This window comes from Periplaneta americana, chromosome 16 (assembly GCF_040183065.1).
Source record: "Periplaneta americana isolate PAMFEO1 chromosome 16, P.americana_PAMFEO1_priV1, whole genome shotgun sequence".
Classification (NCBI taxonomy): Eukaryota; Metazoa; Arthropoda; class Insecta; order Blattodea; family Blattidae; genus Periplaneta; species Periplaneta americana.
In genome coordinates this window covers 167,104,520-167,121,946 of record NC_091132.1, presented here as the reverse complement: position 1 = coordinate 167,121,946, position 17,427 = coordinate 167,104,520, and the positions used below count along the sequence as shown (strand labels likewise).

Genomic DNA, 17,427 nt, shown 5'->3' with positions numbered 1-17,427 from the left:
GATCTAAGATAATGTTTTTAATCTACTACATTCAAATATTTTACAACCTTCTACAGTGACGACATATTTGAGGTTCCATATCTCAATCAATTTCCAATTCGGAATCTTCTGAATCCTCTGAAAATCCGTATATTAGATGTATTTTATAGTAATGCTCAGGAAGTCCAATTCGCATATGCGGAGGAAAAAGGATTTTGTTCTGGTATATTTCTCGGAAAAGAACAAATCTGCTTAGAGAGTCTGATTTTTTGGAGAAATATATTTTTCAACAGTGAAATATACTGGTGAAATGTATGAATGTTTGTGTCTTATATCAATTTCCTGTTTATTTACCTGAAATATTGTAGCAAAATGTGGCTGCGTAATCTGCATGACCTTTCTCCACCATATGAACATATTATCAACAGTAATCTCACTAGGCCGAGATGTAGATGGGAAGATAATATTAAAATGGATTTGAGGGAGGTGGGATATGATGATAGAGAATGGATTAATTTTGCTCAGGATAGGGACCAATGGCTTATTTGAGGACGGCAATGAACCTCCGGGTTCCTTAAAAGCCAGTAAGTAAGTAAGTAATCTCACTAGAGGTTTTGATTTATCTGGAGAAAATCAAAACTCGAGTGGGATTTAATTGACTATTACACGATTAGAAGAAAGTATATAAAGACTAGAAGTAACCAAGTACTCCAATTCAATAAAATATTAATTGACTTACGAAAATACAACATACTGTCTTCAAATGTATTATCGTACAATCCCAACATTACAAATGTTATGCTAGATGGAAATAGTGTGTTATGATTAGCTGTTTTCTTGTTATCAGTTGTGCCTACTATGGATTAATTGAATTCTGTAGACGGTTACTAGTCAAGAAGGCTTTGTTGATTCAGTTTCATTTTTATTAAAACAGTTGCATTCCACTTCAGTTATCCCGATCCCAGTAATCAACGTCACTTGACAGATGATTTTCAATAAATCTTAGTATTAAACAATCTCTGATACGTGACTATCCATAATATCATTTAGCAGAAGCTATAACATAACCTAAATAATATAAACAAGTGTTAGAAAAGTTTTTTATTAGGGATGATGAAATAAACAAGAAAAGTTTTAATTAACGATGATGACGTAAAAAATAAACATGAACAATTTTCAAATTTGAATGTTTTAGTGGTTGGTGGTTATTGGACGTGTGCGTAAAAGAAGTGGAACTCGTTGATGAACATGGTATATTCCTCAACTTATTCAGAATTTCCGAATGGTGCTCTTCGTTTATTTGTAAATAGGGATTCAGGGAAGATACATAGCTATGATCAGTGATCTTTATTAATTCTTGTTCTTGAATTCCAATGCGAGTCATATTTGAAACTGCTGTGCATCGACTGGAGTGGTTTGTAATTTTCTTTTTTTTTGACGTCAGACCAGTGTAGTTTGAAATGTTGGCAAACAAAGAAACAAATGCTAGGGTAGTGATAAAATTAAACAAATGCTAGGGCTGCGATAAAATGGTGCGATAAGCAGCCATGATTGGTTGAAAGACATCTTTTCGTATCGTTTTATTGATCAGAAGCATTATGACGTAGTAAAAGTGCAATAGTCAATGTAAAAATTTGAATCCAATGCGTTTGAGTAAGGAGAAACAGCTCAATTTAAGGAGGTATATATGAAGGATGGAAATGAAATCAGTTCAGGGAAAAGACTTGGATTTTGCATACACCTTACTAAATGAATTTATTGGAATTACTAGGATTGAAGTTCAGATCTGACATAGCAGACAAATCACCTACATACGTCATCAATTAAAGTTCTTTTACGATGAAAGAGTAATGGAATGGAGAAAAATTCTCTCTGGCGCCGGGATTTGAACCCGGGTTTTCAGCTCTACGTGCTGACGCTTTATCCACTAAGCTACACTGGATTCCACCCCGGCGTTGGAAGAATCTTCTCAGTTTTAAGTTCCAACTCTTGGGTTCCCTCTAGTGGCCGCCCTCTGCACTACGTCATAGATATCTATGAACATAGGACCGAAGTCCACACATGTGATGAGGTGCACTCGTAATAAGTGACTGGTTGGCCAGGATCCGACGGAATAAGCGCCGTCTTAAATCACGAAGTGATTTAGCATATATATATTATTATAATGTACTGAAGTACATATGATATTTCCATGCAGGTATTCTGCATCATCATACGATGAAAGAGTAGTGGAATGGAGAAAAATTCTCTCTGGTGCCGGGATTTGAACCCGGGTTTTCAGCTCTACGTGCTGATGCTTTATCCACTAAGCCACACCAGATTCCACCCTGGCGTCGGAAGAATCGTCTCAGTTTTAAGTTCCAACTCTTGGGTTCCCTCTAGTGGCTGCCCTCTGCACTACGTCATAGATATCTATGAACCTAGGACCGAAGTCCACACATGTGCTGAGGTGCACTCGTAATGAGTGACTAGTTGGCTGGGATCCGACGTAGTGCAGAGGGCGACCACTAGAGGGAACCCAAGAGTTGGAACTTAAAACTGAGACGATTCTTCCGATGCCGGGGTGGAATCCGGTGTGGCTTAGTGGATAAAGCATCAGCACGTAGAGCTGAAAACCCGGGTTCAAATCCCGGCACCAGAGAGAATTTTTCCCCATTCCACTACTCTTTCATCGTATGATGATGCAGAATACCTGCATGGAAATATCATATGTACTTCGGTACATTATAATAATATATATATGCTAAATCATTTCGTGATTTAAGACGGCGCTTATTCCGTCGGATCCTGGCCAACCAGTCACTTATTACGAGTGCACCTCATCACATGTGTGGACTTCGGTCCTATGTTCATAGATATCTATGACGTAGTGCAGAGGGCGACCACTAGAGGGAACCCAAGAGTTGGAACTTAAAACTGAGACGATTCTTCCGATGCCGGGGTGGAATCCGGTGTGGCTTAGTCGATAAAGCGTCAGCACGTAGAGCTGAAAACCCGGGTTCAGATCCCGGCGCCGGAGAGAATTTTTCTCCGTTCCATTACTCTTTCACCATGTGATGACACAGAATATCTGCATGGAAATATCATATGTACTTCAGTACATTATAATAATATAAAGTTCTTTTAATTATTTGTTCATTTTTCCAGGAAGATTTGTTCCATCTGACAGTTCAGCAGGAAGAGAAAGTGGAAATATCTTCGAATGAGGATGAAATTTTGCTTGAGAGGTGAGACTAGTGTGCTTCTTTCGTTTCCTCCAATATGCAAGAACTTCGTTTAACATTTCAGTGCTCGCACGGGCTACTATTGCTCGTCATTGTACCACTTAATCACTGGAATTTTGTCACATGGTGTTTTGGTCACCAGTGCACATTTTGTTAAAAATAATAATTTATTTTGACAAGTAAAATATCCATATGTACACTGTATAAAATGTAATGTGATTAATGTTTCAAAATTGCCACTATTTCACTCTGCAGTAACTGCAGGACAGAATATAAGAAAGGATGAGGCTTTCCCATGAGAGAGTTCATGAACCTATGCCATGTTTCACATCTACGGTTTGAAGAAGATTCTCTAGGATTCATTTACTATAGGCTATCCTTAATTTTCGTCAAGTTGGACAAATTATGACGTCACAATATGGCGCCAATAACGTCACAACGCAGTGACGTCACAACATGGCCGACGTAATCCAAAACAATAAATAAAACTATGTAAAAAAATTTAAAAAACAAATTGACGATATCCCATTCTACAATATAAACCAACCGCTCTTATCCAAAATACGATATCACCAAAACAATTCACGATATCCCATACTGGAACAGAGCTCATCCGCTCTTATCCAAAATACGATTTCGCCAAAACAATTCACGATATCCCATTCTGGAACAGAGCCCATCAGCTCTTATCCAAAATAGGATATCAGCAAAACAATATCACAATATCCCATTCTGAAATGTAACCCATCCGCTGTTATCCAAAATATGATATCACCAAAACAATTCACGATATCCCATACTGGAAAAGAGCCCATCCGCTCTTATCCAAAATAGGATATCAGCAAACCAATATCACAACATCCCATTCTGAAATATAACCCATCCGCTCTTATCCAAAATACGATATCACCAAATCAATTACAAACATCCCATCCTCGCATATAATGCACCCCCTCTTATCCAGAATAGAATATCAGCAAAACAATTTCAAAACATATATTCATCTCATGTCACTAAAATATCACGTCAACGATCATCGGGGCTTGCAGCCCCAATACCCCACTTTTTGCACCATGTGCTACACATCAGATCATCATCGGGGCTTGCAGCCCCGATACCCCGCTTCTATTGGTGATGTCGTATTTTGGATAAGAGCGCAATTTTGAACCCCAAATAAAAACATTAAAAAGAAACAACGAACAGATCCACACACACACGCATATATACAAAACCAACAAAAATAAAAACATATATCTACAATAAATAAATTAAACATTATCCTCGATACATAATTACTACCCTAGCAAACGAAAACCCATCCTTATAAAAAACAAATAAAACGTTCACCATCCAAACCTTCTTTTTATCCTCTCAGATCCAAACACATCCTTAACCGGTAAGCCATTCAAACCCCATGAATACCAACACGAACAAAATTTACAAATCTACCAACCTAACCACTTCCATCCAAAAAGTGACGTCATCAATTGACGTCATAATATCACTTCACTCCATTCTACAATCTAGCCAACATAAATTCTCATAAAAACAATAACGATATCCTATAATCAAGTAAACCCGATTCTCTCTAGTTCTTACGTAACATTTCCATACTGTGCGGTCAGAGGAAACATTGACATCTCTCTCTATAGCGTCTATGGCCTTTCACATAGTTGTCTTCCACATAGTATACCGAATTATACATGATTTCACACCCAACTACCTTGCCTCTCGGTTTACTCTCCTAGCTTCACATCATAATCATAATACACGTTCACAGCACAATCTGTTGCTATCAATACCACGTCATCAGACATCTCTGTACTCAAGTTCTTTCTCCATAGCCGTGGCCCGCTCATGGAATTCGCTGCCGCTGGAAATCAGGGGTAGTCTTAGTCCTCAGCTGTTTAAAATTAGGTTGTTTAGAAATATTTTAAATGCACAGAATTAGTTTTGTTTAGATATAATTTTTAATTATTTTTATTATTATTATTATTATTATTATTATTATTATTATGTTGTTTTCTAATGCCAGGCATTTGACAATAAAGTCATTTGACCTCTTGCACTCCAATATTTTTCAAAGATATTATCATGACCAGCCACTGAAGCACTGATTTTGAGATGTTCCGAATCCATTTCTTGGTTTGAGTTGCACAATGGACAGTTAGGGGACTGATATATTCCAATTCTATGCAGGTGTTTGGCCAAACAATCATGGCCTGTTGCCAATCTAAATGCAGCTACAGACGATTTTCGTGGTAAATCGGGAATTAACTGTGGATTTTGATGCAGAGAGTTCCATTTTTTCCCTTGGGATTGTGTTATTAAATTTTGTTTGTTGAAGTCTAAGTATGTAGATTTAATTAATCTTTTCACACAGTAATACGTAGATTTAGTAACAGGTCTGTAAGTAGCAGTGCTGCCCTTCTTTGCTAAAGCATCCGCATTCACATTTATTATTATTATTATTATTATTATTATTATTATTATTATTATTATTTTGCACAGTCATTACTTTATTTTTCCATTAAAACTTATATCTAGGTAATTGTCATTGTCTCAATGTAACCCATGCTGTGCTGATCATACTAATTGAGGACCGTTCTTGCAAAACTTGCTAACTGAAAAAACTAAATTTTACAGGAGAGACAAAACACTGTAGCAAGCAAAATATTGCTGTAACTCTCACATAGCAGAAAGCAAGTTTTGGAAAAAACGATCACACTTTGACACACTACAATGAAGAGAAATAACTCAATTTTACTAAGACGCCTTTCATATCATGTAGAGGCCTGCCTTATGTTAACGAATCCCTCAAGATATCAATTTTGCAGTTAGCAAGTTTTGCAAAAATGGTCCTCAATTGTACGTTTCCTTTAGTTGTGAGATTATATTCATATGTATTAAATTCTTTTTTTTTTTTTAATTTAATACTTCTATACTAGAATGTATTTTCCTGTTTGCGATTATGTATTCAATCTCTTTTTATTTTATTACATTTATTTTTTTATTATTTTTAAGTTAATACTGATATGTATATCTATTCAATCTCTCATTTTATTTTATTATTATTATTATTATTATTATTATTATTATTATTATTATTATTATTATTATTATTAATATTTTTTTGGTTGGGGAGGAGTCGGGTAATATCGGACATTGGGTAGTATCGGACAGTGCGTTTCTTTCATCTACCACCATATGGTAGTACCTGAATGACATGGTTACGTTTCTCTATGCGACGTCACAGAAACGTAACCTTGTCAATCAGGTACTATCATCATGTGGTAGATGAAAAAGAAACTCACTGTCCGGTACCCGATGTCCAATACTACCTGACTCTCCCCTAATACTTGTATACCAGTATGTATTTTTCTGTATGTGATTTGATCCTCGTTGAATGGAAGATAAGACCTGATGGCCTTAACTCTGCCAGGGAAAATAAAAAGAATATATATATAGTTAAAGAAATTATAAGTCTCCAGGTATCGATCAAATTCCAGCAGAATTAATACAAGAGGGTGGAATCACATTATCTAACGAAATTTATAAGCTTGTTCTTGCTATTTGGGAAAAGGAAATTGTACCAGAACAACGGAAGGAGTCCATAATCGTACCTATCTTTAAGAAGTGGGACAAGACTAACTGTAGTAACTTACGACGAATATCACTTTTGTTGACGTCGTACAAAATTTTCTCCAATATTCTTTTGAGAAGATTAACTCCATATGTAGATTAAATTATTGGGGATCATCAATGTGGTTTTAGGCGTAATTGATCAACTATTGACCAGATATTTTGCATTCGACAGATAATGGAGAAAAAATGGGAGTATAAGGGTACAGTGCATCATTTATTCATAGATTTCAAAAAGGCATATGACTCGGTTAAGAGAGAAGTTTTTATATGATATTCTTATTGAATTTGGTATTCCCAAGAAACTAGTTCGATTAATTAAAATGTATCTCAGTGAAACGTACAGCAGAGTTCGTATAGGTCAGTTTCTGTCAGATGCATTTCCATTTCACTCTGGGCTAAAGCAAGGAGATGCACTATCACCTTTACTTTTTAACTTTGCTCTAGAGTATGCCATTAGGAAAGTCCAGGATAACAGGCAGGGTTTGGAATTGAATGGGTTACATCAGCTTCTTGTCTATGCGGATGACGTGAATATGCTAGGAGAAAATCTACAAACAATTAGGGAAAACACGGGAATTTTACTGGAAGCAAGTAAAGCGATTGGTTAGGAAGTAAATCCTGAAAACACAAAGTATATGATTATGTCTCATGACCAGAATATTGTACGAAATGGAAATATAAAAATTGGAAATTTATCTTTTGAAGAGGTGGAGAAGTTCAAATATCTGGGAGCAACAGTAACAATTATAAATGATGCTCGGGAGGAAATTAAACACAGAATAAATATGGAAAATGCCTGTTATTATTCGGTTGAGAAACTTTTATCATCCAGTCTGCTATCGAAAAATCTGAAAGTTAGAATTTATAAAACAGTTATATTACCGGTTGTTCTTTATGGTTGTGAAACTTGGACTCTCACTTTGAGAGAGGAACAGAGATTAAGGGTGTTTGAGAATAAGGTACTTGGGAAAATATTTGGGGCTAAGAGGGATGAAATTACAGGAGAATGCAGAAAGTTACACAACACGGAACTGCACGCATTGTATTCTTCACCTGACATAATTAGGAACATTAAATCCAGACATTTGAGATTGGCAGGGCATGTAGTACGTATGGGCGAATCCAGAAATGCATATAGAGTGTTAGTTGGGAGGTCGGAGGGAAAAAGACCTTTGAGGAGGCCGAGACGTGGATGGGAGGATAATATTAAAATGGATTTGAGGGAGGTGGGATATGATGGTAGAGACTGGATTAATTTTGCTCAGGATAGGGACCAATGGTGGGCTTATGTGAGGGCGGCAATGAACCTCCGGGTTCCTTAAAAGCCAGTAAGTAAGTAAGTATATATATAGTTAAAGACCGGAATTAACTCACAGATGGCAGTGATTTCCGAATATTCAAAAGCAACGACAACTTGAATGAATGAATGCTAGCCTTGATGTCCCATGTTGGGCACAGGCCTCCTGTGATGGGTTAGAACCCCCTCGGCAGGGATGGCTCAAGTGTACTCGCTTGGTGAGCCAGTCCAGGGGAGCTTGTCGTGTACATCCTACTGTCGTGACATGGTTACTAACCCTGCTAAAGTTTAATTATTCTCAGCACTGTTCTGTGTTAATTTTATGCACTGCCTGCCTAATACTAACACCACAGTCTACTACAGGGACATCATTTTATTTTTACTTGCATTTTTATTGTACCTGCATTTCCGAATGTACTTTACTCCCACCCCTTCACTAATGTCCTTGCTCCCGTCAGACACACAAACTTACGGCCGCTGTTGCATTCGAACTCTTCAAGCAGTGAAGTAAACACTGCAGTGTATAGTGTGTTTCATAAATATGGTTGCGTTTCTATAGAAGAACCTATATTAATAATATCGTACTAAAAATTATATTCAAGAAACGATAAATTCAATTTCAGAGAATATGCTTCAAAATGTTTTTAATAATATGCGTAAAGAATTGAAGCCTGCATTGTAATGAATGGCAGCCATTTTCAGCAACTTGTTTAAAAATTCAGATTAGCTTATTTTGAATTGAGGTGGCTAGAAGCAAAGGAATGCTAGTGACATTTGTAATAACATGAGTTAAGTGCATCCAGTGTAAGCAAAAGTATCTAAAATTTTAGTGGCAAAGGGATATTTTTTATTCGCATCACACATTAACATTTAAATAAAAATTTCACCGATTTTACGAAAGCTTAAATATTTAAACCCCATTTTCTCAAAAATAACTTAAGTGCACTTACAGCCCTTTACGTATGAGCCCCTCAATTTAAATGCACTCTCTATATTGTATGTTAACCTCAATAATTAATATGCTAAATACAGTAGACATTACATAACGAACATGGCCGCCTGAAAAGTTGAGTTTTTGAAAAAAAAAAAAAAAATGTTACTACTCTACTGTATTTTGATAAATTCCGTAAAAGTGATCATCAAACTGAAAATCGTAATATCGTATTTCCCTACAACATAAATGGATACACTACTTTTCTCTCCTCCTATACCTAGTAAAATGATTTGTTTATATATTGCACTAGTAACATCAAACTCCTGTAATGGAAGGGGGCAACAGTGTTTCCGAGTATAGCCAGGTTAATGTTAAAAATGTTGGTAAAAATAAAGTGATGTCCCTGTATATACAGTCATGAAACTCAATACTTACTAAATATGCAGACATAGTTAGTTGCTCACCACCAGAATCGCTACTATCGCCTCATCACAGATCCTTTCCCCAACAGACGATAAAATGTATTGTACTTTCGATATCGTATTCTTTTGAAAAATTTAACACCTTCTTTCCACTATTGAAATGTGAAATACATACCACTCTTGTGAAATTAGTGTACGTACAATTGTGTTACTTCGTCTCTTAGGTAGTAGATAAATACAATAATTTAGTACTCAATTGTAGTATTAAAATACAGACAAGTAGAATATTTGTGGCTGTATGGAAGTACTTAGACGGTATTCTGAAATTCAAATAAAATACCATTTCGGATTCCGTAATAAATTACGTACATCAATACGCTGAATCTTTATGCGCGTAGTTTTGTATCAATTAATGTCGAAAATGTACATGTGACAACGAAATCAAAGCACTAAAACTTCAAACGTCATGCCTTTATTTCGCCTCCGCCTGCCTCCACTCTGCGTTGCCAAACCTACACATGCACCGGCTTGTAACTGAAGAAGGCTCTGGCCTGCACGTAATCGGCCAGCGAGCACGTGACTGTTTTCATTCCGTCTATACATATAGACAACATTGTATCCCTCAGTCACGAAAAATGTCAGGGCTGGAGAACGACCGACTGTACTGTAGAATGTATTGTGATGTTAAATTCGCTATGAGATTTATATATCATGAAATGGAAGTTACTTCTTCTTAAAATAAGCTGTTTTTATTATTGAATGCAGAAAAAGGAGTGGCAAACTGCTATAAATGGATATGGTGGAGGTGAGGATGAATATTTGAGAAATATTGTGAGTGTTAGGGAGATTTATTCATTTCTTAGTTTTTTCATTTGTTTTAATTTTTTTAATTATTTGCACTGAAATAGCAATTTGTTCTAAAGCTTTTTTTTTTACAATTGACATCGGAAAAATCCACAAAAACTCACTGTGTTAAAGCAGGTATAATTTTATTTTTATATTCTAATTATTATGGAATAGTTTTATTTTTATTGTGCAGCCTCTAGGAAAACGGGAATTTCATTTAATAATAATAATACTCCTCTTTCAGTATAGGTGAAATGGTGACTAAATAGTGTAAATTAAAATATGTCGAAGATATTAGAGTTAGGAAATATATATATATACGAAATCGAAATTCCATTCTGTTTATCAGAGAAAGTAAAAAATGTGCTACTAATATCTGGCATTCAAGTGTGATTTCTCTGTTTTTATATTAAAACTTACTTATTTCGATTTTTGCGAGTTCAACTATTGTTTAGACTAATAAAATTTTAATTTCAGCAATGGCAACAAATTTAAGAAGAGTGAGTCATCGAAATGCGACGGGATTGCTCGTGATGAACAGAATTTGACACAAAATGGCAGCTACAGACTTGACAGTTCAATTGCTTCTGACTTAAGCCATGATTCTATCAAGTGCAACATCTGTAACAGGATTTTTAGAAGGCCGGAATATCTGAATCGTCATTTGCAGAATCATACATTGGAAAAGTCATTCAAGTGCGATGTCTGTGGAGATAGTTTCTTTAAGTTTAAAGATTTATTGAAGCATGCTGTACTACTACACATAGTCGAAATGCCAGTTCAGTGTGATGTCGGTGGAAAGTTTCTCGAACAGTCTGGTCATGTAAAGAGGGAGGAATTCAAATGCGATGTCTGTGGAAAGTGTTTCCCAGAATCGGGAAAATTAGAAGAGCACCACGTCACACACGCAGTGAAGAAGTCATTCCAGTGCAAGCTATGTGGAAAGTGGCTTGCAAAATCGCGAAGTTTGAAATATCACTTTCGCCTTCATACAGGGGAGAAACCATTCGTATGTGATCAGTGTGGACGATATTTTGCACAAAGGTCGACCTTAAGGTATCACTCCCGTGTACACACTGGGGTAAGGCCATTCAAATGCGAGTTGTGTGGAAAGTGTTTCATACTATCATATTCTTTAAAACAACACTCTCACATACACAAGAGAGAAAAGCCATACAAATGTGATCTCTGTGGGAAATGTTTCTCACGATTGGTTTATTTAAGGAGGCACACTAGGCTAACATCATGCCTGAAACCAGTGAAATGCGATATATGTGGTAGGACTTTTGCCAGTTTGAATGTTGTGAAGAGACATATTCGCGAACATTTACTCTAAACATGTTTCAAATGAGATTTCTGTGGAAAAATTTTCATTAATATGGATAACCTCAAAATTTATTTACGCCTACACACAGGCCAGAGATAATTTGTAAGCATTGTCTATGTGAATGGTGTGCGTGTGTTACTTTAAAGCTTCCCAGTCTAAACAATTATTTAAATTTAATTGAATTAAAGAAAAAATACATAAATTTAGATATTGAGGGGGAAGTCTGAAACCACACTTAACTGCATTCTAGATTTAACCCTCACCCCCCCCCCCAGCCGCCCCACTTTGATATGTCAACGACACCCCTAGATTTTTATATTTAAGTATGAAAGAGCATTAAATTGTTTATGCTCGACTATGCCGAAATGTAGTAATTATACACCTGGTAGCAGCCCTTTAATGCATGTCATTAAAGTACACCTACATGTCATTAAAGTACACCTACTCATTAAAGTACAGGTGTTCAGCCAGTGACGAGTCAGCTTTGTACCGTTATAAAACCTGAGCCAATGACAAGTCAGCTTTGTACCGTTATAAAACCGCAAGTATCGATTATTCTCGGATATGCAATCGAAAGAGAATTAGCGGAAAGTCACGGAGGCTGGAAATGCAATACTGTCGCAGAAGGTTATGTTCTGTTACTATAATAATTAGCGTTAATTGTAAATAATATTCAAATAAGTTCAATTTGTCAACTCGTTTTTCAATGTCTAATTTAAATTCAATGTTATATCAAAGTTAATATTTAGTTTACTGTGTAGGTTCTTATGGGCTATCAAGGTCAATGTGGACATCTGTTCCTCGGAAAAAATCAATACCTTCGCGTCAGCGCACATCGCACAATTTACGAGGTATTGCTCAAGTTCAGCTTGATACAAATAAAATGAATAATTTCAAGTTAGAAATATGGTCGAGCATAAAAAGTCGTATGAAACTCGCCTATAATGGTAATTAAGAAGCTCGTATGAAAATTATGACACTCGCTTGCACTCGTTTCATAAACATCCATACTCGCTTCTTAATTACTATCATTATTATAGGCTCGTTGCATAATGTACTATTATACACCTCATTCGTGTGTTATCGCATCTTTTGTTTTTTTTATCGTCGCTTGGCAACCTGTATTTTTGTTATCAGCTAATCGTATGATGAAAAACAGCTTATTTTGCGTCATTTCCTAAATTTAATCAGTAAAGATGATTTATGTTCTCTCTTGAAGAGTATAGACCATTTTAAATTAGTGTAGTACACAATTATTTCATGAAGTGCTCAATAAGTTTTTATACCCTTATTCTCTTAAACGCTAATCAACAATAACAATAATTCAGGTTGGCAGGCGACAATAGAAAACAAAATTCGAAGACAATTGAATACACTTTCATCTTTAAATATAAAATATAGGTATGGAAAGTGACTTTCAGCAACAGTATATTTTATTTTCATGTGCGAATCTTTATTATATTTTGAAGTATAGTGTTCGTTTGCATATGTTCAAATACAGTAATGAATATTTCCAGAATATATACTTTGAGACATTAATGATATAATTTTACTTTCAGTTATTCGTACCCTATTTCCACCGAATTTTGTATTAGATTAAATATGCATACATTTTGCTTGTCACGAATTTACCTGGTCTTCCAATAAATCCTGTTAAACGCACTTTACCTGGTCTTCCAATAAATTCTGTTAAATGCACTTTAACTGGTTTTGCAATAAATCCTTTTAAACGCACTTTACCTGGTCTTCCAATAAATTCTGTTAAATGCACTTTACCTGGTTTTGCAATAAATCCTTTTAAATGCACTTTAACTGGTCTTCCAATAAATCCTGTTAAACGCACTGTACCTGGTCTTCCAATAAATCCTATTAAATGCACTTTACCTGGTCTTCCAATAAATCCTTTTAAATCCACTTCAACTGGTCTTCCAATAAATCCTGTTAAACGCACTTTACCTGGTCTTCCAATAAATCCTGTTAAATGCACTTTAACTGGTCGTCCAATAAATCCTGTTAAACGCACTTTACCTGGCCTTGCAATAAATCCTGTTCAATGCACTTTACCTGGTTTTCAAATAAATCCTGTTAAATGCACTTTAACTGGTCTTCCAATAAATCCTGTTAAATGCGATGTTGCGAATAAAAATAATTGGTTTGAAGAATTTAACATTATTTTAATATGTTACAACTACATATATTTAATTCATATTACACCAATGATTTATAATTTTTTTTTATTTTATTGGGTAATTTTACGACGCTGTATCAACATCTTGGTTATTTAGCGTCTGAATGAGATGAAGGTGATAATGCCGGTGAAAAGAATCCGGGGTCCAGCACCTAAAGTTACCCAGCATTTGCTCGCATTGGGTTGAGGGAAAACCCCGGAAAAAACCTCAACCAGGTAACTTGCCCCGACCGGGAATCGAACCCGGGCCACCTAGTTTCGCAGCCAGACGCGCTGACCGTTACTCCACAGGTGTGGACTATACAAATTGTAAAGATATAGTCACGACCTTGAGTCGCAAGCTTCATGGGTGACCAGAGAGGGGGCATCGATTCGCCACATCTCCACATGAACTGAGGCTAGCCTTCCATCACAATAATATTTCACGCTATGTGTATTGGTGTGTTGTTGAGTGTTAGTTTAATAAAAAATGCGTGCGTGTGCCTGTTATACGTATATTAATTTTGTGGAAAGTGGCTCGTACTGAAAAAACATAGAGCTTATTTGTAGAATTAAAAGAGAAACCGTTTTCAATGGAAGTATGAAACAAAATGTGCTCACAAAGATAGGAAATCGACACCACATTTACATATTAAAATAGCGGATGGAGGAAGACGAAATAAAAATATTCAATTTTCATACTATAAGAAATATCATTGTTTAACAAGTTACATTGTTATGCCTGTATTCTGTTCGAAGGTGAAAATGAACGGTTGTCATCTTGTGTGGTCAGTGTCACAAAAAAGTTCGATCGAAAAGCCGAGAAACATCTGCTGTATAAAAAGATATAAGATAAGCAGATTTTTTTAGCCTACTCAGTGTTCACACCTTAGCTTCCCCACTAAGCAGATATACTTTCAATCTGCAGAGATATTTTCAAGCTGCAAGTTTTTGAAGATTCTGGTGCCGCAATTGAATTCATCACCAGGAAACAACGAGCTAGATACTATAGAGAGGCAGAATACCTCTGAAAGTGGAAGAGATTTGAATATTGGTCCGCCATATTTTGCTTAGTCAAAATAAAGACGCGTGGCTCGGATGTTGTAGGAAAAGACTGTGATGAAGTTGTTTTATTGTGAATTGAGTTACATATTAAGATTATGTTAATAAGTAAAAAGTAAAATACACACAAAACTTCACGTTTTATAACAGCTGTAGGCCTATGTTTTATTAGTTTCATTAAATATAGCCCAGATATTAAACGACAAGCTATACTCAATGCAATCAAAGCAAAGCACCTAAAGACGGATGAATATATTCGGCAGAAGAAAAATAAACAATTTTTTGGCTTCGTCACAAATTTAATTAACTTACAGCTAATCTAACCTAATATGAAATCATGTAATTCATTGCTCACCAGGTGATTTCAAGAGAGACGACGTAAGTAACTAATAGGAGTAAAATATAGGAAAGGTAGTGGCGAAATCCAATAATTAAGTTATTGAGAAAAATTCGTTTGAAACTCGAATTAACACAGAACTTTTGAAAACTGCAATTATTAAAACTACAAATAACCTCTTAGCATGCAACCAAGAGTATTATTTCTTAATAATAATTCTTAGAGAAGGCAGATTTTCGCAGTTGCGATAAAAGCGAAAAGTTTCCAAATGCTACGCAATCACGTAATTGTGCTTTTGAGAGGGAATTTCATACCTTACGGTGGTTTTCTAATCCGCGATAAACTGCGAAATTGAGTACAAAATGCGATATATAGGTGTTTCTGCGAGTAAGTGTGAAATTATAATTTCATGATTTTTTTTGCATGCACTTTGGCCAGCCTTTAAACTTTTCTTGCAGTTAAAACACAGTCTAATATATACGGTCACGAAGCTTAATACGTAGTAAATATGCATCCATAGATAGTTTCTAACCACTAGTATCGATACTATCGCCTCATTACATACAATGCGAAATAATACCAGCACAGTCTATTGTTGCTAGCACCCTCACAACTCAAACTTCGTGACTGTATATCAGTGGCGGCTCGTGGGTATTGAATTAAGGGGGGCTGCATACAAAAATAAACCAAGTAACTTATTTTATTTAAAGATTAGTTCCATGCGCCTTGTCGTATAGGTTACAAACGTTTTGAATCCTCTTCTTATTAAAATCCGATATGTCGTTTAACATAATCTTTACAACGGAAAACGTAGCTAATGCGGTCACTTCGCTCATCGTATTTATAAGATAGGATTTCACTCTCTTCAAACACGAAAAGCAACGTTCTAGTTCGGAAGTTGTCATTAATATGGTGGTAGCTATGCGTAGTAGTTTCACAAATTCTGAAAATGGGGCCTGCAATTTCTCAGATAGAAGAAACTGCAAGAGCTTGACTGCGTCACTAATATTTCTGAATTCTTGTCTCTGATACAACACGGTGAATTCCGTTTATAGTTTATCTTTATCGAACATTGGAAAAAGGTTCACACATACATTTAAGTCATTTTCAGGAAATGATCTTTTGTAACATTCAATTTTTTCTTGACACAGAAAAGAAGATAATATCAGATGATCTATGAACTGGAATCGGGTGTTAGCTTGTGTGATAATGAGGTTACACACTTCCTTGGCTGCCGCAAACCTTTTCTGCTGATGGAATTGTCTTTGAAACACATTAATCTAATACAGACTGAGTGGAGATCGAGAGAAGAAAGCAGGGATACTGGATAAATCAGCAAAAAATTTGCGAGCCTTTGTATTATGTTTAGCGGCTCTTTCCATTATGAGATTCAACTGATGGACACTTAATTTCACATTTCTCCTAAATTGTTAAGGTACTGAACTGAATAGACTGTAAATATTGTACAGAATTAAACATTGTTGCACTTGTTATACTCACAACATTAAAGAAAATGTATTTAAAACTGCGCGCTACTGACAAACTGCTGCAAATCTTGCAGCGCCTGGAACCTCTGGATTCATGACCAGGGGAGCAGGGGGAGGGGTAAAACTAACGCGCAAAGCATCCGAGACGAGACTGGCAGCTCCAGGGAGGAAGTGGCGTCATCCTATAGTCCTTGTCTCTGGTTTCGCTCTGGCAGCACCAGGGGAGGAAGTGAATTCACTAACTATTGCGTGCATGTCAGTGAGAGCGAAATTTTATAAAAATTTCGAGCCGCTAAATAGACTGTATAATAAATGTATTTCACAGTACAAAACGAGACAAGAGCCACAAATGTCTGGGGGTGCTGCAGCTCCGCAGCCCACCTTCGAAAGCAGCCCCTGCTGTATATACTAGACTGTGGTTTCTGTTCCTATCCGGGCGCCACCAGTTTTAAGCGTCTAGAATCGCCACTGCTAATTAAAACTTAAACTAGTGGTAAAATTATATATATAATTCTATCAATCACTTTTTTTTGGAAGTTATGTCAAATATGTTTTACGTACTATCTTAAAAATTGTAAGATAAGTGTACAACAATTTTAAGCTGAAGTACGGCATTTTTCATAAGTTGGAACGATAGGTACATTTCCTTCATCTGGCAACCCTGCACGGCAAAGTGCACGGCATTATTGATCAAGTTTAG

At 36.0% G+C, this 17,427-nt stretch overlaps 1 protein-coding gene across 2 annotated transcripts in view; it reads left to right on the top strand.

Annotated features, from left to right (window-relative positions):
* LOC138691817 (zinc finger protein 226-like) overlaps positions 1–15,050 on the top strand; it is a 97,803-nt gene extending 82,753 nt beyond the window's left edge. For both annotated transcript variants that reach the window (XM_069814287.1, XM_069814285.1), the window contains 2 exons: positions 3,127–3,206; positions 10,825–15,050. Coding sequence is in view for 1 of the 2 variants with exons in the window: in XM_069814285.1 (XP_069670386.1) it covers positions 3,127–3,206; positions 10,825–11,683 (939 nt within the window). In the remaining variant the exon portion in view is untranslated. The remainder of the gene's footprint in view (positions 1–3,126; positions 3,207–10,824) is intronic.
* The last annotated feature ends 2,377 nt before the right edge of the window (positions 15,051–17,427 follow it).